We start from the raw sequence: 24658 nt of genomic DNA on the forward strand, positions 1-24658 counted from the left end.
AGAGCATCAAGCGAAAATCAATGAGGATATGCGCACCATGCTCTCCGCGATGGAGGAGTCCATTTGGAGCGTGAGCACTGCATTGACCATCATGGGCGAGCGCACTGCCCACTCCATTGAGACAGTGGTGTCTCTCATCGAGAGGCAGCTGAGGGACAGAATGAGGGTTTCCTGGGGTTGCGCTCGGACCTGCAAGCCCTCACACAGGAACTGACCTCAGGTGGTCAGTGTCAGTGTGGGAGAAGGATGAGGCACCCAGTATCCCATCTAGGCACACGTCCATTAATGTTGTGCAGGGAGGTCCACAGAGACCTTACATTGGAGCACGAGCTGCCAGCCATCTCTGTGAACTCCTCTCAGGGCGGTCCAGGTGACAGCAGCAGCTTCTCCGCCCCTCCACCAGTGACCATGGCAGCAGGTGAGGCTGTGGCGATTGGAGGGGTGCCAGCTGTGGCACTGGCGGATCCATCCCAGGCGGGGCCAGCACGGGCGCCACTGGCCTGAGGACAACCGACAAGGTCATCAAGCCCAACAGGGCAGCAGGGTCAGCAGGCTGTCTCCGATACCAGTGCCAGTGAGGGGGGAGCACCGAGAGTGAGCACTCACAAGTGTAAGTTAAAGGCAGCATGAGCACAAGAGGGACAGGTCATGGGTGATTTTATGTTCATTTATGTTTAGTTAATGTATCCTGGTCTGGGACTTAAGACCAGAAGGTTTGATGTAAGTAGCCTGTACTTGTCAAAATGATATAAACCTGGTTTTGTCATCATGGCCTTAGAATCTTCACCTATTTAATTCATTGGTGTGGGGAACGCCAGGATGTAATTCTGGACGTAGGTGGCTGAGAACTTTATTGCTGAGTGTTCTTTGTGTTGAAATGAAAGGGTCCTTTCAGACATCCGGGTTGGAGGAGGCAGCCCTGGCATGAATTTGAAGCTGATCTTTGGTAGCCTCGCTGAAGGAGCGTTGGATCAAGGCATCCCTGCTGTCTCTGCCTTCCTGGAGGTTACCGAGGTCAGGCTCCACACCCACAGTATTCTCCTCTCTGTGCTCATCTTCCAACTCACCACTGGACACATCATCTGTGGCTTATGCAGCTGCATCAAGATCCCTTTCCTTCAGTGTGTCCCCCCCCCTTGCTAGTGCCAAACCACAGTCCCCATTAGCAGAGTAAAGGAAGGGTGTCTGATACCTGGAAAGGTCCACATGGTTTGAACCCTCCTGGCAGACAGCAATGAGTCCTGAAATGAGGCCAGGAAATGCTAAGAATGAGGCCCTGAACAGAAATGAAGCTGCCAAATACCAGTAAACAACCAGCTGCAAACTATCTCCAAAACTCCTCACTACCCACACTGGCAATGCTGCTGACCCTTTTTATCCCGCCCTTAGATGAGGTTTGAGGAAATGTCAGCTGGCCACCTGCCTGTTTTGCCCGTGCAATGAGCAGAAAATCGGTTGGGCAATGAAAAACCTCAGACAATTGCATTGTTCAGGGCCTTGAGTTGCTTGTTAACTAATGGTGGGCACCGCTCTGGCACCCGCACGCACCCACCGGGTGAATGATCGCGAGAGTGCGCGGTGACGTAGGGAGGCTCGCCCAGGAGGGAAACATTCTGCCCTTGGAATTTGCTGAGAGGGGAGTTTTAAGTTTTAATTTTGTTCTTAAATTTTGCTCTGAGAATCGAATCTAGTCGGTAATTAGCAGTAACTGGAAAGTGCTGTGTAAGCAGGCTAAGTTCTTTCTTGCAGTTTAGACAGGGTAAACTCACTCTCGGCTGTAGGAGCTGAGTAGTTAATTCGCTAACTGGTTCAATCTGGTTACTGTTGCCCCTGTTCAGTTTACTATAAATTCAGGGTTCTTTCATCCAGCTGACAAATTGAGTGAAGACTTGGAGTTTGGTTGGAGGAAGGAGTTGTTCATTTCCTCTTTCTACCATTCTCAGCCCATAGAAATTGGTTCTTGCCCTACTACAGGGAGAGGAGCGAGCTGTTTGGTGAGTATCTGGTAAGTGGGTAAGTTCTATTCTATTGCTAACTTTTAAAATAATACATAATTTGTTGGTAAAGTTAATCAAATAAGTAAGAAAGCCATATTAAACAAGTGATTAATGTAATTATTTAAAACATCTTAAGGATGCAGTATGTGGGAGCTCCTGGATAACATTGTGATCCACGACACACACGTCTGAGGTGAGTGTTCGCGCCTTGAGGAAATTCCGCTCAGAGTCATTGAACTGGAGGCTGAGCTGCAGACTTTGCGACACATCAGGGAGGGGGAAATTTACCTGGATGCATTATAACCAGGAGGCAGTCACACCACTTCGGATAGGGTCTTGTGTTTTGGTCAGTGGCCAGGGACAGGAGGGTATGACTGTGAGGCAGGCAAGCGGACACAGAGGGCAGCAATGTGAATCTCTGCAATCGTCCAATAGGATTTCAGTTCTCTCAATTTGTTTGGATGAGAGTGGAGGCTTCAGGTGGATGAGCAAACTGACCATGGCACCGTGGTACAGGGAGCCATTAAAGTGGGGGAGCAAAAAGGAATGTAGTGTTAGTAGGGACAGTATAGTGAGGGGGATTGACACTGTTCTCTGTAGCAAAGAGTGAGAGTCCAGACAGCTTTGTTGCCTGCCTGGTACCAGGGTTCAGGACATCTGCTCAGGGCTAGAGATAAACTTGCAATGGGAGGGGGAGGATCCAGTGCTCATGGTCCATGTAGATACCAACAACTTAGGCATTCAAAGCAAAGCAGATGAACTGATAGCACAAATCGAAATAAGTAAGTACAATCAGATAGCCATTATAGAGACATGGCTACGGGATGTCAAAGAATGGCAACTGAATGTTGAAGGGGATGTGACATTTAGGAAGGACTGGACGGTAGGAAAAGGTGGATGGCTGGCACTGTTAAATAATGATGGTGTTAACACTTTAGAGAGGGATGACCTAAGTTCAGAAAACCAGGATGTAGAAGTGGTTTGGGTTAAGATGAGGAATGTTAAAGGCAAGAAGTCACTTGTGGATGTGGTGTACAGTGCCTCTTAATTGTAACTACACACTCGGACAGAGCATAAAAGAAGAGGTAATGGGGACTTGTCAGGAAGGTACAGTAATGGGGGCTTGTCAGAAAGGTACAGTGATAATCATGGGGGATTTTAATCTGCATAAAGAATGGAAAAATCAGATGGGCCAAGGTAGCGTGGATGAGAGTTGATAGAATGTTTTCAGGGTAGTTTGTTAGAACAGTGCATTCTGGAGCAAACCAGAGAACAGGCGATACTAGACCTGATATTGAGAAACAAGATTGGATTAATTGATAATCTCCTAGTGAAGGCACCCCTGGTAGCAGCGATCATAATATGATTGACATTTACATTCATTGTGAGGGAGAATCGAGTGCGAACAAGATGAGTATTTCAATCTAAAATAACGGCAATTCTGGGGGCACGAAAGCAAAGGTAGCTAAAGTGAACTGGCAAATGAGATTATGGGATAGGTCAATAGAAGTTCAGTCGCAGACATTTAAATGGATATTTCAGAAACACAGAATATACACATTCCAATGAGAGAAAAATTCCTAAGGGGAGGGCCCACCATCTGTGGTAAACTATAACAGTATCAAACCTAAAGAAAAAGCATATAAGTATGCAAAGATGGGTGGCAGGTCAGGAGATTGGAAAGAATATAAAGAACATCAAAGTATCACAAAAAGTTTAAGGAGGGAAAATTGGAGTATGAGAGCAAACTTGCTCATAATATAAAGACAGAGAGTAAGAGCTTCTTTCAATATTTAAATAAGAAAAGGGTAAACAAAGTGAGCATTGGTCCGTTCAAGAGTGTGTCTGGGGAATTGATAATGGCAAGTTGGGTAATTTCGGATGAATTAAACAGATATTTTGCTTTGGTCTTCACTGTAGAGGACACAAGTGACATTCCGGAAATAGCTGTAAATCAGGAAATGGAAGGGAGAGAGGAATCCGGAAAAATTACCATCACCAGGGAAGTGGGATTGAGCAAATTGTTGGGGCTGTGGGCTGACCAATCCTCAGGTCTGGATGGACCTCACCCTGAGGCCCTGAAAGAAGTGGCTTATGAGATAGTTTATGTTTTCATTTTAATTTTCCAAAATTCCCTAGATTCGGGAAGGTTCCAGTAGATTGGAAAATAACAAATATAACTCCTTTATGCAAAGAGGGAGGGAAACAGAAAGCAGGGAACTTTTGGCCAGTTAGCCTAACATCTGTCAGAGGAACATCAGAAGTTATTAGGAAAGATATAATAGCAGCGCACTTAGAAAAATTCAAGGCAATCAGGCAGAGTCAACATGGATTTGTAAAAGGGAAATCATATTTAACCAATTTATTGGTGTTGTTTGAAGGAGTCACATGTGCTGTGGATAAAGAGTAAATGTACTGTACTTATATTTTCAGAAGGCATTTGATAAAGTACCATGACAAAAGTTATTGGAGAAAATAAAAGCTCCTGATGTAGGGGATAACATATTGGCATGGATAGAAGAAGCTAACAGGAAGCAGAGAGTTGGCATAAGTGAATCTTTTTCTGGTTAGCAGGGTGTGACAAGTGGTGTGCCACAGGGAGCACTGCTGGGGCTCAACTTTTTACAAATTATGTAAATGACTTGGATGAAGAGGCCGAAGGAATGATTGATAAATTTGGTGGTGGCACAAAGATAGGCAGGAAAGTCAATTGTGAAGTGGATGTAAGGAGGCTACGCAGTGACATGGATAGGTTAAGTGCGTGGGCAAAGATCTGGCAAATGGAGTATAGTGTGGGAAAAAGTGAAATCATTCACTTGGTTGGAATACTTTTACCTAAATGGTGAGAGATTGCAGGGTTCTGAGATTCAGAGGGATTTGGGTGTTCTAGCACATGAATCATTAAAGTTTAGTTTGCAGGTAGAGCAGTTAATTAAGAAACATAAACGAATGTTATCATTTATTGTGAGGGGAGTTGATAACATAAGTAGGGAGGTTATGATTCAGTTGTACAGGGCATTGGTGAGACCACATCTGGAGTACTGTGTACAATATTGGTCTCCTTGTATAAAAAAAAAGATGTAAATGCGTTACAAGCAGTTCAGAGAACATTTACTAGACTAATGGCAGGAATGGGCAGCTTGTCTTATGAGGAAAGGCTGGACAGGCCAGGATTGTATCCACTGGGATTTACATGAGTAAGGAGCAAATTTATTGGAATCTTTAAGATCCTGAGGGGTCCAGACAGGGTTTATGTGGAGAGGATGTTTCCTCTTGTGGAGAATCTGGAATTGGGGCCAGTATTTAAAAATAAGGAGTCACTCATTTCAGACGCAGATGAGGGGAATTATTTGTCTGAGGGTTGTGTGTCTTTGGAACTGTCTTCCTAAGGAAGTGGTGGAAGCAAAGCCTTTGAATATTTTAAAGGCAGAACTAGATAGATTCTTGATTGACATGGGGGTGAAAGGTTATTAGGGGTGGGCAGGAATGTGCAGCTGAAGTTACATACAGATCAGCCGTGATCTTATTGAATGATGGGACAGTTTTGAGGGGCCGAGTGGCCTACTGCTGTTCCTAATTCATAAGCTCGTATGTTCATATGTCTGACTGACAAATCCTTGGATAGTTTCATTAGCATTAAATGGGCAGATGTCATTTAAGGTTTGCTGTGATTTGGTGCCAGAGAAGTCAGAATGGTAAGGTTGTATTAGTTACAGAGTTGAATTGCTTTGTAAATGTAGTGATTTTTTTTGTAGCCACTTTCCTGACACCAGTTGATTGCTCTGTGATTAATTATCCTTAGAGAATCAGCATTGGACCTCCAATATCACTATTGCTCCAGTTCTCTGCCTACTGCATGCTGGTGTAATGAAAGAAAGACAAAAGCTGCATTTACACAGCACCTTGCACAATGTCTCAAATCTCCTTATTGACAATTAAATGCTTTTTCATTGTAGTCACTGTGATGATTTAGGGAATGTTATTAAATGGCAGAGCAGGCTCAACAGGCCAAATGGCTCACTCCTGCTCCTAACAGTATATTTGTGTGCCATTCTGGACAGATCAGATGAGCTAGTCTAGATGACCTTTGTCATCCATAATTATCTTGCGTTCAGAGTATTGAATAATTGCTGGAGATCTGTTTATTTTTTTGCTAATGGTTCTTTACTGTTAGCAAGTTTTGTGGGGTGAAATTACAAGGACACAAGTGGACAATGATCTCATCGTGAATCATTAACTTGTTTTACACTCTACATGATTCTCAAGGTTCTTTTCCATTTTGTCTGCTCACCTATTAGCTCACTCTATCCTGGTGCTTTTATGACTTCCTGGAGGCATTGAAATATTGTGATAAAGTTGTGTTGCATACCAGATATTAAAAATAAAGAGTAATAAGAAACAGCGATCAGAAGAGTCTTCAGACTTGATGATCAAGAAACCCAATACAAATGTGAACCATTCAGTCTTTGTCCCCTGGCCTCTTAAAAGTTGTGTTACAAAGAACACATTAGGGCACCAATGCTTATCACTGACGGTGAAGACTTATGTTGTTCAATCATTTCACTTTGTTCCTCAGGAGTTATTTGACATTTCTAGTCTGTGAGATCACAGGTAAAGTAGAATCCAGTTACACTTCTTGTGTGCAGTAATTATATTGAATAATATCATGCACCCAAGGCAGGATAAAGTCTTCTACATCTTCTATGGAATGGGGAAGATCTTGTACACTTTATCTGGGTTGCAAGTTTTGAATCATTCCCCTAAATATTAATTTACTGTCACTGCTTCCAAAGGACCCAAAGTGCAGAATATGTTAATGAGGTCTGAGGCAGTGAACAAAATCAGCGTTATCGTCCGCAGTGTTATAAATAACTAATGGGATATATTGCATGATGCTGTTACAGTAAAATTTGTAATCTCTGGTCTGTTTAATGGTCGTGGTGGGATCACCTTTCAGCTGCGCACAAACTAACAATGCATTGTATCATTGTAGCTCTTAATATTATTGACCCATGCTGCATAAATATCAGTCGATGTTGGCATCTGGCTGCAAATATGAGTTATCATTTTCCTGGGACCTTTCTGTAACTGTTTGGTGAATGTTGAATGGGGATAAATGACCTGCATGATTGAGTGGGGAGAGTGTCGTTGGAGGGGAAGCACGTGTGTTGTAGATGGGGGTGGGATTAAGGGACCCAGAGACAGGAGGAGAAATAGTGCTCATGGCTTCTCTCCCTGACCCTGAGAACACTCAGATGGAAGTGACTCAGTGTAGAAGGCTGTCAATAACATTCTCTTTTTTTATTGAATACCCAAGGGGAGGAGCAAGGCCAATGGTGCAGGACAACGCCAAAGTTGAAAGACTAAATGAGAAAGGAAAATGAACCAGGAAGTGTTAATGCCAAGAATTCCTTCAAACCTTCTAACTCTCTTTCAATCCCAGCCATCCAGGACATGAATGCTGCTACCGCACCTGGGAACCAGGATGTCCTATCAACACTGGTGCTTTACAGGGGTAGTTCAGTTGTGTCATATGATAATACATTCTGCTCTTTTTGTTTTAGAATTATGAAGAGAGAAAATACCAACCTTTCCATTGGATTTACACAACGGTTGCTGGAATGGATATGAATCGTGCAGTAGAGACCGGCCTGAAAAAACTTTTCAGTTATTCACATTTCTCTAATGCTGCAGGTACATTAAATGTTCCATGAAGGTAACAACAGACTAGAAAACAACCCTTCAATCTTTGATATCTCATGTTTAAAACTTTGGCCGGGATTTTCCGTGCACGCTGGTATCGGGCGTGTTTGGTGGCGTGACCGGACAATATGGCGCGATTGGTTTCACAACCGCATGAAACCCGTTTGCGATTGTCCGCTCAGCCCACCCATGGCGGGCCGTGTTCCCTGCCATTGGACGTCGGGAACCTCATTGTGATAGATCAGCAGATGTTTATAAGCCCAGCCGGCCGGCATCATCCTCCCCCGCTGGATCATCCGCCCATGTTGGCTGGAAAGTGTTTGACAACAGCACATGTGGTGGGAGTGGGATTCCAAACTCATGTTCCTACTCCAACAGTGGCTACTGAATTTTCCTAGTATAATAAAGGCTCCATATGCCAGGCATGAATCCCAATACTGGAGTCGACATGTACCCTTGTGGAAGCTGATAAATTGCATCTCTCTCAGGTTACTGGATGCTGCTGGAATGCTGGGTCCAGACTGAGGTTCAGTGGCAGGAAATTCTGTCTTGTTACAGATAAATCGTGTTTGACTAGCTTCATTGAGATATTTAATGGTTAAAGGTGGATGAGGTTACAGTTGATATTATGTATACGCACTTTCAAAAGATGTTTGACAAATTACTATTTAATAGACTGTTAGCAAATTAAAGCCCATGGGATTACAGGGTTTGGCAGCGTAGATACAGACTTGGTTAACAGACAGAACACAGAGAGTAGTGGTGGACAGTTGTTTTTCAGGCTGGAAGGAAGTATACAGTGGTGTTCTCCAGGGGTCAGGGGCTATTACACTTTTGGAATCGAGGACTATTACACTTTAATGAATATTAATGATTTGGAATTGGGTATGCAAGGCAGAATACCAACATTTGCAAATTGTAACAATTTTGGGAAATGCAGAAAAAATATGGAGGATTCTAACAGGACATCCAATAGGAACATAGGAGCAGGAATAGGGGAGGAATTTGGCACTTTGAGCCCACTCCACCATTCAATAAGATCATGGCTGATCTGGTTGTGGTCTCAGCTCCACTTTCCTGTCTGCCCCTCCATAACCCTTGACTAACAGAAATCTTCTGACCCTGCCTTAAATCAATTCAAAGATCCAGCCTCCACGACTTTCTGGGGAAGAGAATTCCACACACCAATGATCCTTTGGGAGAAAAGGTTTCTCCTCATCTCTGCCTTCAAAGGGAGACCCCTTATTTTTAAACTGTATCCCCCAGTTTTAGTCACCCCAAAACAGGAAACATTCTCTGGGTTTCCACCTATCATGTCCCCTCAGGATCTTGTATGTTTCAATAAGATCAACTCTCAATCTTCTAAACTCCACTGGTTATAGGACTAAGCTGTTCAACCTGCCTTCATAAGACAACTCATTTCTGGAATGAAGGAGATCAGTGAAGCTTCTCTGAACTGCTTCCAAAAAAATTATATTTTTTTTTAAATAAGGAGACTAAAGCTGCCCAGTGCTCCAGATATGGTCTCACCAAGGCCCAGTGCAGCTGTAGTAAATCTTTCTGACTTATATTCCATTCCTCTTGCAATAAACACCAACATTCCATTTGCCTTCCTAATCACTTGCTGTACCTGCACACTAACCTTATGTGATTCATGTATGAGGTCACCTAGATCACTCTTTACAACCAGGTTCTGCAATCTCTCTCCATATAAATACGATACTGCTTTTCTATTCTTCCTGCCATAGTGAACAAGCTCACATTTACCCATGTTACCCTCAATCTGCCAAACTTTTCCTACTCAATTAATCTGTCTATTTCTCTTTGCAGACTTACAATCTCCTCTTGACAACTTACTTTCCTACATACCTTGGTGTCATCGGCAAATTTAGTTACTATACATTTGTTTTCTTTTTCATTTACAGGATGTGGGCATTGCCACCAATGTCCGCATTTATTGTACATCCCTAATTGCCTTTGAGAAGGTGGTGGTGAGCTGCCTTTTTGAACTGCTACAGTCCCTGTGGTGTAGGTACACCCACAGTGCTGTTATGGAGGGAGTTCCCACCTTTTGTCCCAGAGACAGTGAAGGAACTGGGTTTGCATTTCCTTCAAGCAAGTCATTGATATAGATTGTAAACAGTTGAGGCCCCAGCACTGAAACCTCTGGCACTCCACTAGTTGCAGCTTGCCAACATGATAAAGACCCATTTTTCCCTACCCTCTGCTTCCTGTTAGTCATCCAATCTTTTATCCATGCTAACATATTACCCCCTACAGCATGTGCTGTTATATTGTGTAGTGACATTTGATGTGGTACCTTATCAAATGCTTTTTGCAAATCCAAGTACACCACATCCACAGGTTCCCCTTTATCCACCTTGAATGTCACTTCGTCAAAAAATTCAAACAGATTCATTAAAAACAATTTCCCTTGCACAAAGCCATGTTGGCACTGCCTGATCAACATCCTTAATAATAGATTTGAGCACTTTCCCAATGACAGATGTTAGGATAACTGGCCTGTAGTTTTCTGCTTTCTGCCTCCCTCCTTTCTTGAATAAAAGTGTTACTTGAGCTGTTTTCCAATCTGCTGGATTCTTTCACAATCTAAGGCCAGGATTTGGCTCTCGTCGGGTGGGCTCAGCCTGGGCGAGAGGAGCGGCCACGAAAGCGACAGCTGCCCTGCCTGTGTGGGGGAGGAGGGCGAGCGTGGAAGTTCGTGCTGGTGTGCGCAGGAAAAGCTCCCTGAAGCACAGAGCTGCCTCAGAGAGATGAAGATTTTTGAAAATAAAAAAATGAAGATTTAAAAATATTAACAACATGTCACCTCATGAACAAGGACATGTTAGAAATTAGTTTAAACATTTTAATTTTTTTTGATGACTGATCGAAACCTCATCCCGCCCGTGGATGAGGTTTTGCAAGAAACCCAAAGGCCACTTTGCCTTTTCGCCTGCCCGCCCGCTAACTGAGGTTGGATGGGCAGCAAAAGCTTTCAACTAATTAGATCTTCAATGGCCTTAAAATTTCCTGTTAAATGTCGGCGGGCGCACTTCCGACTCCCACACCCGCCCTGCGACTGAAATAGTGAGGACGATCGCCCAACATCATCACGCGTCATTTTACCCTGGTTCAGGTTGGGTGTGCAGCCACCCGATGGGAGGAAAATTCTGCCCTGAGGAATTTTACAAGATTATAACCAATGCATCTGTTATCTGCACCAACACTTCTTTTCAGACCACTGGATGTAGGCCGTCCGGTCCTGGGGGCTCCTCAACCTTTAGGTCTTGTTTCAGCTGCAGCTGATGTTGATGCTCAGCAAACCAGATCTCAGATTGAAACCCGCCTCAGCTGATCATAATTTATTATTAATTCATTCTTTGCTGGATCTTAAAAGCTGTCCAATCCTCTGACCTACAGCTAATCATTGCAGATTTGTATAGTTTTTCTTTCAATGTAAAACTATCCTTTAAGTGTCTTGTTAAGAATTTGTCATTGCAACTTTACTGTACTACATTTTAACCTAGTTTCCCAGTTTACCTGAGCTAACTCTGACTTCATACTCACATAATTACCATTATTTAGGTTTAAAACACTAGCCATGGACCCACACTTCTCCACTTCAAACTGAACATGACATTCCATCATGTGATTGCTGTCCCTATTCACTTATCCTGTATCACAGGTCTTGCCTGTTCCCTGGCTGGCCCTCGAATCTACTGCTCTAAGAAATTGTCCCAAAAACTCCTGGTTCCAGGCTACCTTTGCCAATGTGATTTCCCCAATCTACACATAGATTAAAGTCACCCATGATTATTGCAGTACCTTTCTTAAATAACCCATTTATTTCTTCCTGTATGCTCTATCATACAGGTCTTTGTCATTGGTACCTATATGGCTCACAACCATTGGGTCATCACCCTTCAACTGCAAGTTCTCCAGCCCAGGTAGGCAACACAGCCATCTGGATTCATGCTCTCAACTGTAGAGAACTGTATCTATCCCCCTGACGGTACTGTCTCCTATCACCACCACATCCCTCTCTGCTCACCCACTTGAATGACATCCTTCAACATGGTGCCATGGTCAGTCTGCTCATTCAATTTGCAGTCCTCCTGCTCATCCACACAGATCGCAAACACCTTGTACCTGTTGGATAACTCCAGTGGGAAACTCTACTATGCACCTTCCTCTAGTTTCTGTTTCCTGTCACTCAGACAATTTTCTATCCATGTTGCTATTGTCCCTTTTATTCCAGAAGCTAAAGCTTTGCTCAGCAGTCTGGTGTGTGGCACTCTGTCAAATGCCTTTTGGAAGCCTATGTACACAACACCAAAACCATTATCTTCATCAACACTTTCTGTTACTTCATCGAAATACTCAAGTAAGTTAGTTAAACACAGTTAGTGCTTTAACAAATCGGTGCTAGCTTTCCTTCATTAACCCCACTTGCATTAACCCACTGCTGTGGGCCAGACTGCTGGCTGTTCACTCTTCCCCATCAGGGTGCACAGCAGTGGCCAGTGACATCATTGACCCTGGCACCAAAGAGGCAATATAACATCCAAATTCATGTCTGCTGTCACAGAAACACTTATCTTTCCCCTAACTATTGAATTTTCTTTCTATTGCTCTTCCAGTCTTCTTCATGTGCCCCTGTACAGCTGAGCTGCTGGTGGTGCTATGGACTTGACTGTACTCCCCAGTTAAACTATCACTTTCATCAATATTCAGAATTGAATACTGGTTGGAGAGTGGGCTGCACTCAGGGGTCTCCTGCCTCTTTTTTTTCTTGATTGCCTGGTGGTCACCCATTCCCTCTGTCCCTGCATACTCTGAAGCAGTGGGGTAACCACATCTATAAACATGCTATCGCAAAGCTCTCTAACTTACAGATGTGCCATAGTGCTAACAGCTGATGCTTAAGCTCTGAAACCTGGAGCTCGAGCTGCTGCAACTGATGACAATTCCTGCACAAGCATCCTGGAGTTCCTACGTAGCGCAGGATGTGCATTCGAAAGGTCAGATCTGCCCTGCTATTCCTCTATCTATTAGGTAAGAAAACCTACAACCACTAATAAAACTTACTACTTAAAAAAATAAAGACTCACCAGCTACTCAATTCCCATCTGCTGTTGTCATTTAAACATAAGGAAGGTGACCAAATGTTTTATTTAAACCTAATTGCCTTTCGTAATTTTTTTTTATTGCAGTTATTAATTTCCCAGCTGCTTAAACTATCTCCTTAACTTTGGAGATAGGGAAACAAGCTACAGTACTCACCAGGCAATCAATTCATAATTTCCAGTGATGTGATATTTTGATTTATTTTTTCTCACATTTTATTTCAAACTCCAGCATGCCCAGCTCCACTGCTCCTGACCAGACTCTCCACGAGAAATGGAATGGAATATAAAAGTAGTGATGTTTTTCATGGGGCTGAATTTTACCCCTGTCAGAGGGGAAGTTGAATGGTGGGGGCGCACAGCTGCGTTTCCGGTCGGCGCCCACGAACGGGAGCGCGCCGCCATTTTATGTGTGCAGGCTATTTAAGGCCCTGCCCAGCATGACATCGGCACGGCAGCGCTATGCGCTCCCTGTACAGCCTGAGGACGGAACACCAAAATCGAGAGTGCGCTCTTTCCCGCTTATTGCTGCCTCAGGGAGATCGGCTGTAAATGTCAAAAAGATAAAAATAGAAACATAAAGTTTCCCTAACATGACCCCTCATGTGACAATGTCACATGAGTTGGGACATGTCCATAATTTTCAGAAAAACTTTATTAATACATTTAAAAGGTACATGAAACCTCATCCCGCCCGTGGATGAGGCTTCATGCTTTTAAACACTGTCAGAGGGGAAGTTGAATGGCGGGTGCGCAAAGCTGCGCTTCTGGTCAGTGCCCCCGAACAAGAGCGTGCCGCCATTTTACGTGTGCAGGCCAATTGAGGCCCGCCCAGCATGACGTCGGCACGGAAGTGCTATGCGCTCCCTATCCAAGCAGGGAGGGGAAATCCCAAAATCGTGAGTGTGCTCTTTCACGCACAACAGAGCGCACTCATCTCCCTGAGGCTAAGTGCTGCCTCAGGGAGATCAGCTGTAAATGTCAAAAAGATAAAAGAAAAATAAAATTACCCTAACATGTCCTCATGTGACAATGTCACATGTATTGGGACGTGTCCATAATTTTCAGAAAAACTTTATTAAAATGTTTTAAAAGCCACATGAAACCTCATCCCACCTGTGGATGAGGTTTTGTGCTTTTTCCAATTCGCGCCGGGGCTCCTGGTCTGCCCGCCAACATGAAGGTTGGAAGGGCAGGTTCTTTAATTATTTAATAGCCTCTGTCAAAGGCCTCAATTGTCCATTGACAGGCCAGTGGTCGTGCAGCTGATTTCTTTGCGCCCTCGTCTTCCTGAAAATTTAAATGGGGTGCAGCGAGGTCGGGAGTTCCCCCCGATGTCACCGCATGTCATTTTACCCGTGTGTGTGGGCCCCGCCCCCGCTTGCCGACATGTAAAATCCTGTCCATATAGTTTTACTGAGCTTTAGTGAGATCACATCTCGAATACAGTGTACAGTTTTGTTCTACTTATTTAAGAAATGATATCATTGCATTAGAAGTAGTTCAAAGAAGGTTCAGACGACTGATTCCTGGGATGAGGGTTTATCTTATGAGGAAAGGTGGGACAGGTTGGGACTGTGTCCATTGAAGTTTAGACTGAGGTGATTTTATTGAAACATATAAGACCCTGAGGAAGCTTGGCAGGGTGGATTTTGAGATGATATTTCCCCTTGTTGGAGAGACCAGGACGAGGGGACACTGTTTAAAATTAATGTGTCTCCCATTTAAGAAAGAGATGAGGAGAAGTTTTTTCTCTCAGAGGGCCGTGAGTGTATGGAACCCTCTTCCCCTGAGACCGGTAGATGCAGGTGATTAAATATTTCTAAGGCAGAAATAGACAAATTCTTTACTAACAAGGGAGTCAAAGTGTGCAGGGAGTAGGAAGGAAAGTGGAGTTGATGCCAAAATCAGATCAGCCATGATCTTACTGAATGGTGGAGCAGGCTCGAGCAGCCAAATGATTTACTCCATCTCCTAATTTGTATGTATGAATGTAAGTAAGATAAGGCTATTTCTTTGCTAAACACGTCCCTTCAGTCTTCAAGCCTCTTGTCACCTGTCATTTTAATTCTCCATCTTGCTTCCATGCTGATCTTCCTGTCCACAGTCTCCTGCCATGTTCCAATGACTCCATCAGAGCCTCTGCCTCCATTTCCTTTCCTTTCTCTTTGCTGGTTTCCTTTTCTCTCTCGTGTTTTGCTCTTTTTGTTTTCAGGCGGTAGCTGTTCAGATTCTATCAATCACACCACCTCCAGACACATCTTTTGTTTCTTTACACAAGGAAGGAGATCAAGGTCTTGGAGAGGGTGCAGAAGAGATTTACTAGAATGATAGGAGTGTGGATGGGTCTCAGTTACATGGAGAGACTGGAGAGGTCGGAGGTCATTTCCTTAGAGCAGAGAAATTTGCCAGGAGATTTGAGAGATCCAAGGTGTGCAGAACCAGGAATGGATTTGACAGAGTAAATAAGGAGAAACTGTTTCCATTGGCAGAGCAGTCGATAACCGGAGGACATAGAATTAAGATAATTGGCAACAGAACCAGATGCAACATTTATTTAAACAATGAGTCACTGTGATCTGGAGAGCACTGCCTGAACTGGTGGTGAAGCAAATTCAATAGTAAAATTCAAAAGACAATTGTTGAGATAATGGGAAACATTTTTGTCTGTCTGTGGGAAGAGAGGAGGTCAGGGTGATTAGTGTGATAAGTCCACCAAACAACACAGGAGCAGCCTTCCTCTAGGCTGTTCCATTCTGTGTCTATAATTCAATGCCCACATCAGTGTTTTCCACATCTCAGTTTATTCATCTCAGCTTTCACCTTCCAAGCCCATGACCACTCCCATCTAGAAGGACACGAGCAGCAGATAGATGGGAATGCCACCAACTGGAAGTTCCCCTCCAAGCCACTCACCATCCTGACTTGGAAATATATCGCCATTCCTTCAAAGTTGCTGGGTGAAAATCTTGGAATTACCTTCCTAACAGCACTGTGGGTGTACCTACACCACATGAACTGCAGCGGTTCAAGGCAACTTGCCACCATCTTCTCAAGGGCAATTAGGGATGGGTAGTAAATGCTGGCCCAGCCAGTGAAGGCCACATCCTGTGAATGAATAAAAGAAAAGCAAAGTCACCCTGTCCCCTCACCTGTAATTTCTGATTCACCATGAGCAATGCTGTAACAATGTGTTTCTTTGTCTACAGGTACAGTTGTTCCCATCTCTGCACCTTGGGGAGTTATTGGACAGTTAGCAAATGGCAAAATACAGCAGGCATTCAGAGTATCTATTGTAATAGTTCCTGAAGTCATCAGTCCACCGGAACCAACGGATAAAACGATCAAATTAAAAAAAGAACCTACTAGTTCGTACTATGCCAGGTAACTTTAGTTACTGATATATTGTGTTTGACATTTCTTTACATCAGCTCTTGTGTCAATATCACTCAACCTGGAGTCGGACTGTGATTATTGGGCTCATCCGGGTACAGGGGAACATTGGTCAATATTAATTGTATAATGGAGTGATTCATATCTCACAATCTGCAGTTCCTTCTTCTGAGAACACAGCGAGACCTCCCCATTCACATTAGTCAGGTTCATATGGAGTTGGTTCCTGTTTTTCCGACATTCTCACACCACCACCTTGTGCATTTTTGATAGACCACTTTCACATCTTTTAATCAGTGCCTCAGCCAAAATAAAACATCAGCTCATTGAGATGTTTGATGTTCTTTCTACTGTAATTAGTTTAAATGTCTCTTTATCTGCTCTTTCTGTGCGTAGTCATAATTTACATAGTTCCAATGTTACTGGTCCCCCTCCCATACCCTTTGGAGAGGTCATTTTCCTCATAGGTGTCTGGACGATGAATGACAGTGTGATTTGCTGATCAGAGAGGATCAAGCTGGGCCCAGTCCATTCCTCACTCAACATTCACTAACTCACACTATCAGTGAGGGTCACTACACAGGACGCTCTCCAATGTGGACATTGTCCTCTTGGTGTAATGAACTGTGATGCGATTTCATCATTTGTAGAGTTTGCACATTGAGCTTTCTCAGTGAGCAATTGTGATCACAGAGATTGCTGTTTAGGAAAAGTACTGTCCAGTTTTCACTCTGTTTAAATTCTTGACAGAAATCAGCGAGTTGGGGCCTGTGAATTCCCAACAAGTGACCCCTGTGAACAACAATTCACTCCAGGAACACACGATTAGGGATTCTGTCCTCATATTTTAAACAATCAAAAAGTGGAAGTGCTCCCTTCAAAGAGCAGAAGTTGGGGTGGGAGGAGTTTCTGGGTTATCAGCTGGGTGTGGGTCATCCTTTATATGGGCTGGCAGTCTGTGGTAGCTGTAGAGAGCAGGAAATTCTGCAGGCAGTTGGTGCACAGCCAGATCATACAAACATACAAATTAGGAGCAGGAGTAGGCCATCAGATCCTGGAGCCTCCTCTGCCATTCACGAGGATCATGGCTGATCTTATTGCGGCCTCAATTTCACTTTCCTGCCAACCATCTGTACATTTCACTCCCTTAATCGTCAAGAATCTATCTCCCTCGACATTAAAACTATTGAATGACCCTCTTTTACTCTCTGTGCAAGACAGTTCCACTGAGTCAAGGCCTTCAGAGAGAAAAAAAAAATTCTCCTCATCTCCATCTTAAATGGGAGAGCTCTTATTTTTAAACTTTGGCCCCAGGTTCAGGTCTCTCCAACAAGGCGAAAAATCCTCTCAGCATCCACTCTGTCATGTCTCTCCAGCATCTTTCATTTCTCAATAAGATCACCTCATTCTTCTAAACTCCAATTGGCCCAACATGCCCAACCTTTCCTCATAAGATAACTTGTCCTAGGAATCAGTAGAGTGAACCTTCTCTGAACTGCTTCGAAGGCAATTATGTCCCTTCCTAAATAAGGAGACCAAAACTGTGCACAGTACTCCAGATGTGGTCTCACCAATGTCCTGTAGAACTGTAGCAAAGATCCCTAATTTTATATTCCAGTCACCTTGCAATAATGATAACATTTCCCTTCCTAATCACTTGCTGTATCTGCATACTGACTTCTTGTGATACATCTACCCAGACACCCAGATCCCTCTGTACCTCAGAGTTCTGCAATCTCTCTCCAGTTAAACAATCTGCTGCTTTTCTATTCTTCCTGCCAAAGTGGACAAGAGGAATTACATTCACTATTTTCCAATCTGATGGGACCCATCCAGAATCTAGGGAATTTTAGAAAACTAAAACCAATGCATCTACTATCTCAGCAGCCATTTCTTCTAAGACTCTAGGATGAAGTCCACATGGCCTGGGGACTTGTCAGCCTTTAATTCCAATAATTTCCTCAGTACTCTTTCCCTGGTGATTGTAATTGTTTGAAGTTGCTCCCTACCTTTCACCTCTTGATTCACAATTATTCCTGGGATGTTACTTTTTACTCTATAGTTAAGACAGATGCTAAAATAACATCTGTTAAATTCACCTGCCTGGTCCTCATTTTCCATTATTAATTCCAGAATCACTCTCTAGAAGACAAATGCTCACTTTAGTTATTCTATTCCCTTTTTGAATACTTGTCGAAACCCTTACTATATATTTTTATATTCCCAGCAAACTTTCTCTCATATTTTAATTTTCCCTCCTTATTATTCTTTTGGTCATTATTTGTTTTTTTTATATATACAAAGTTTAATTTTCTGATCTTCATGGAATTCTATGTTCTTTCTTTCAATTTGATGCTATCTTTAACTTCCTTAGTTAGCCACGGATGGTGTGTTCCTCCCAGAGAATTTCTCTTTCTCACTGGAATGTATCTTTGCTGAGGGTTATGGAATATCTCCAGAAATATCTGCCACTGCATCCCTACAGACCTATCTCTAAACCTATTTCCCCAGTTCACTTTAGCGCGCTCTGTCGTCATGCCCTCATAGTTGCCCTTATTTAAGTTTAAAACATTAGTCTTAGACCCACTGGCCCATAACTTCCAATCTCCGGGGCATCGTATCTGTAAGATGCCCTTGGATCTCCCCATGCAAGGACTGTATGGGAATTCCCCAGGAAGTTGAAAATTCCCTTTGGCAATTACCCTGCACTGGAAACCATTCCTTACTCCACTTTAAATCGGAGACTTCAGAAGGTTCCAAACTAGTTACCCAGGAAAAATTAGAAGAATTGAAACCACATCTAAATCCTGGATAACGATCGTACTGTCCACCTCCGCCTGACCACCCAGGGGCCTCTTCCAACACCCACACCCATCCTCCAACTAGCCCCTCAAAGTTCTGACTACCTCCCAATCCCCCCCCCCAAACTACTACCTCACTCTCTGACCACCAGCCACCTTCCCATTCCCCGAATTCCCCCCTGAACCTAAGACCACAACCCACTCCCAAACCCCTGACAACCCCCTCCAGCACCCTGATGACTATCCTGACCCACCAACTAAACCCTAGCCTCCACAATTACCCTTCGGAGCTGCCAACAACCTCCCACCACACCCACAACTACACCCCTGACCTCCCGAATATCCCCCACCCCACCAACTACCCACCCAACACTCTCTAATACCCTCCTCATCCCATGACCAAACCCCAACCCCCTCAACTCTCCTCCCATTCCCCCACCAACCCCAGGCCCATTCTACCACCACAATGCCTCCCCACTGACCACTCGACAACTCCCTATTCTACCCACTTGCATTGCACAATTACCTTCCCCCTGGCTTCTCAAAGTGGCTGGGCATTTTAAACTTAGCTGCTTTATGGCAGCTAGTGCCATAAACAGGGGTGTGGCCTCCTCTCACCTGACTCTGCTGCCCTTGACTGAAGGCCTCGGGAACTCGCTGCGATGCATATTTCTCACCTGGCCCGAGGCGGAAGCTCGTCTGAGGAAGGTACCCACATGGACCAGAACTGCTGGATCCTCCACCTCCCACTGCAAGTTCCCCCCCAGCCCTGATCAGGTGTCCCAAACCCTGGCACGAGGCAGCAATCCAGCCTTCTGGGTTTCACTCTCAGCTGCAGGAAACTGTGCCTGTGCCCCTGACTATACTGTCCCCTACACCCACTACATTCCTATTCACTCCCCCTATTTGACTGGCTTCCTGTACGATGGTGCCATGGTCAGTTCGCTCAGCCATGCTGCAGTCCCCGCTTTCATCCCTACAAACTGCAGGAACTCAAATCTGTTGAACAACTGCAAGGGCTGAGGCTCCTCCACTTCTACCATCTCGACACCTTTTTTGCCTCACTCATAGCGACACCCTACTGTCCCTGACCACTGACCAAATCAGCTGACCCTATCCTAAGGGATGTGATCGTCTCCTGGAATGAAGAGTCAAAGTAACTTTCCCCCTCCCTGATGCCTCATAGTGTCTGCAGCTCGGCCTCCAGCTCAAAGATTCTGAGCCGAAGCTCCTCGAGTCTCTGGCACTTACTGCAGACATGTTTGCCCTGGATCACACACGTGTCCACGAGCTACCGCGTTCTGCAATTGCAACACGTAGATCCCACGAGAATTCCCACAAGGGGCATTCTCTCAATTTCTTGAAAGTACAAAACTTCTTCGAAAACTGGGAATAAACTTGTGATTCCTTCAGGAAACTTTTTTTAAAAATTGCTGTTCCAAGATTCACATTTGCAAATCAGACGTTGTAGAAGGAAAGATGTGACTGGGGTTTTTTCCCAAAGGTGGTGCTAAATTATTTAAATAGAGTAGAGGTGTGGATTATAGACTTATAAGGCGCTATTTCAATGGAGGCGATGGGGATCTCAGCTAAATAGTCAGTGAGGGCCCTGCGTCACCTCCTTTAGGGAGGGCCTGCTGCATTAAGTGCCTTTCAGGCGGCCAATGACAGGCCTTCCCTGGGACCAAAGACCCCACGGGGCAAAGGCCTCACTCTCCAAAAGCTGCTGGACAATCAGAGGCCAGCAGCTCCCAGCGCTTGTCAGCATCAAGAAGGTGTAGTGGCTGCTGTTGGCTCTGTTCCTGAGAGGCCTCAGATTAGTGCTGGATCCCAGGATAACAGGTGACCGATGGCAGGAAGAGGATCGCAGCAAAGGGGGTCACGGGGTAGGGGGTGAGGTGTGTAGGAGAAAATGGCAGCGTGGAGGCTTCCTGAAGCTCTGCTCACCTTCCTGATGCCAGTCCCTCGACAACAAGGTGCTCCCTCCCACAGAAAACAACCCGAGTAGTGATAGGCCCTCCTGCCTCTGGGTTAATGCCTTTGGCTGCGATAAAAGGCTCTTAGGTTGACATGAATTGTCCACTTAAGTGCCTCCATTGATGGTGGGTTGGGAAGGGTTGGGATGGCCGCCCACAAGCGTCCCCGCACTGGATTTAACCTTGGTGGAGGCAGCAGGGCAGCAGGGTGCCCGCCTGCCACCCTCACATATAATTAAATGCCCTGTCCATGACCAAACTTGCCTGAAGGGAGCATATTAAATTTGGCCTATAAAAACATGACTGCACATAAGGAGGCTATTCAGCCCTTTGAGACCATGCTGGCTATATACAGCAATCCAATCAGTGCCATACCCTCCCTTTTACCCTGTGACCCTGCAATTTTATTCCCCTCAAATGCCCATCCAATTTCCATTCTGAAATCATTCATCATCTCTGCTTCCTCCGCCCTAATTAACAGTGAATTCCAGATCATTACCACACACTGCATAAAAAGGTTTTTCCTCAGATACCCCCTGAATCTCTTGCCCAAAGTCTTCTATCTGTCTCCCCTAGTTCTTGTACCATCAGCTCATGAGAGCAGCTTTTCCTTTTCTACCTCATCAACCCAGTCAGGATCTTGTACAGCTCTATCCAATCACCCCTCAAACTCCTTTACCCCAAGGAGAACAACCCCAGCTTCTCCAACCCAACCCTGTCACTAAAATCCCCCACCCGGGGAACCATTCGAGTAAGTCTCCTCTGCATATCCTCAAGGTGACTCACATCCCTCCTAAAGTGTGGTGACCATCACTGGATGCAATACTCTAGTTGTGGCCTCTCCATAGCTTAATAAAGGTTCAGCATCACTTCCTTGCTTTTGTATTCAACACCTCTATCCATGAAACCCAAGTTTCTATGTAGTTTGCGAAACATTTTCTCAATATGTGCTCTCACCTTCAAAGATCCATGCACCCCAAGGTCCTTCTGTCCCTGCACACTCTTTAGAATTGTGCCATGCCGTCTCTATTACCTCTCTCTATACCTTGTGCAAAATTCATCAGCTCACTTTGTTTTTGTTTCATTCATGGAGTGTGGGTGCTGCTGGCTAGGCCTGCATTTATTGCCTATTCCTAATTAACCTTGAGAAAGTGATGGTGAGATGCCTTCTTGAACCGCGGCACTCTATGTGGTGTAGGTACACCCACAGTGCTGTTTGGGAGGGAGTTCCAGGATTTTGACCCAGCTATAGTGAAGAAACTGCCTTATATTTCCGCGTCAGAATGGTGAGTGGCTTGGAGGGGAACTTCCAGGCGTTGGTGTTCCCAGGTATCTGCTGCCCTTGTCCTTCTAGTTGGTGGTAGTTGTGGGTTTGGACTGTCCAAGGAGTCTTGGTGAGTTCCTGCAGTGCATCTTGTGGATGGTACATACTGCTGCCACTGTGTGTCAGTGGTGGAGGGAGTGAAATTTTGTGGATGTGGTGTCAATTAAGTGGGCTGCTTTGTCCAGTATGATGTCAAACATCTTGAGTGTTGTAGGAGCTGTTCTCATGCTGGCAAGTGGGGAGTGTTCCATCACACTCCTGACGTGGGCCTTGTAGATGGTGGACAGGCTTTGAGGAGTAAGGAGATGAGTTACTCATTGCAGGATTTCTAACCTCTGACCTGCTCTTGTAGCCACCATATTTATATGGCCAATCCAGTACTGTTTCAGGTCAAAAGTGACCGCTACGATGCTAATAGTGGGGGATTCAGTGATGGTAATGCCATTGAATGTCATTTCTCTGTATTAAATCCAATCTGGCAATTGTCTGCCCATTCAGCTAGCTTATCTATTATGTTACAACAGCTGTGGATGAACTGAATGGTGGAGGGTCCTCAGTGGGCTGAATGACCAACTCCTGTTCCTATTGTCCTCACAATCGACTTGGATTTCAGACAGGATTTGTCAGGAGGAATAAAAATGAAAATTATATATTCTTAATTCTGTTGCAGGACTTTTGACAAGAAAGTTGATGAGCAACAATATGAAGAACTCGTGAATAAACTCCAGCAGGACTTGCAACAAGACAATCGACAATTTGATCCAAGATTTATTATTGCTTTCTATAACACACGTGGGCTCATGCAAATAGGTTTCAGAAAGAAATAAAATCCTCTTGGGTAGGTTTTGTCTCCTCTGTAGACATCAACAGTGAGATGTGCTTAACTCTATTCTTAAACTGATTGAAGCTTCCACTAATTACACTTTGGGTTTAAGCCGGAATACTGTGCAAAGTTCTGGTCTCCTTTCCTGAGGAAGGATATATTTACCTTAGAGGGAACGCAATGACTGTTCATTAGACAGATTACATATATGTGCTGGTATTGGGGTTTTGAACAATTCCACCAATGACACATTCAGCACTGAGACCCTGTTTAGAAATATTGCCCTCTAGTGACAGTTAATTCTGACTCCCACACACTGCTGCATTTAATCTTTATTCAAAATTATACCAACACATGAGCATCAAAAGTGAGCAGATCTTCCCCATTTAAATACGCTGGTTACTTTAGTTGTTTAGTTCCATCATTACAAACAACGGATCTTTCCAGGTGTCCAGTTCAATGTCTCTCCACATTGTCCTGTGACAGACAGTTCTTGTTTCTCATCAAATTCGACTAAAAACAGAGTATTTTCAATCTTGCTCCGCCATTCATTAAGATCATAGCTGATCGTCTACCTTAACTCCACCTTCCCACACTATCCCTCGAGTGTATAATCTCTCTAATAAACAGGCATTGCAGTCTTTCTAAGGAAAGTTCATCCCTTAGGTAAGGAGAGCAAAACAACGGTTTTACCCACCTAAATAACTGAAGTAAAATTTCATTGCTCTTTGCTCCCTTTGTAATAAAGGCTAAGATACCATTTGTTTTTGGATTGCTTGTTGTAGTTGCAGATTACCTTTCTATGCTGCATGTGTAAAGACACCCAAGCCCCTCTGAATACCAACATTTTCCAGTCACTCACCCTTGCAAAATATTCAACTTTTATATTTTTCCGATGTTTGACTGACTTCACACGTCCCCAAATTATATTCTGTCAGCCACATTCTTACCCATTCACTTAACCAACCAAATATGGAGAAACCACATGGTCTTCTTCCCACACGTTAACCAGACATGAGGATCCAGCCCTGGCAGATCTGACTGTCCCTGACAGAGGAGCCCTGACTGCTGCTGTTGCTTTTCATATTGTTTATAATTAGGTTCCTCCTTCAATTCCAAATTATTTGCTAATGTTTCAGGTTCACTTCTGACCAACCAACTCTGTGGGCAGCAAAGGTAAAATGAGTCTAACATCACCGCATTGCACATACACAGGCCTAACCCCAGTTGGACATGGGTAGTGGGCCCTCCATTGGGGAACAGGGATTAATCACTGCAGTAATTTGCCTTTTCTATAATCTTGCTTTAATTGAATCATGACCAGATTGAGATTGAGATGGTCCTGGTGACTGACATAGTTCTAGGATGTTCTATCTTGACACAGCGATGGATTATATTTATGTTTATCACAGTCATTCTGAACAGAATGTTTCAAGGTGAAGTGAAAATATCTAATTGAAAATGGGATGTGTTTCAGAGCAGAGAGAATTGAAGTTGTTACAAATGAAATTA

The 24658-nt window shown here is 44.2% G+C and overlaps 1 protein-coding gene across 1 annotated transcript in view; it reads left to right on the forward strand.

Annotated features, from left to right (window-relative positions):
- The window catches only part of LOC144680385 (heme-binding protein 2-like), a 28553-nt gene extending 5403 nt beyond the window's left edge, over positions 1-23150 (forward strand). The window contains exons 2-4 of the mRNA XM_078541352.1: positions 7562-7691; positions 16039-16213; positions 22994-23150. Coding sequence (XP_078397478.1) covers positions 7562-7691; positions 16039-16213; positions 22994-23150 — 462 coding nt within the window. The remainder of the gene's footprint in view (positions 1-7561; positions 7692-16038; positions 16214-22993) is intronic.
- The last annotated feature ends 1508 nt before the right edge of the window (positions 23151-24658 follow it).

Source organism: Cetorhinus maximus, chromosome 5 (genome assembly GCF_964194155.1).
Source record: "Cetorhinus maximus chromosome 5, sCetMax3.hap1.1, whole genome shotgun sequence".
NCBI classification, from domain to species: domain Eukaryota; kingdom Metazoa; phylum Chordata; class Chondrichthyes; order Lamniformes; family Cetorhinidae; genus Cetorhinus; species Cetorhinus maximus.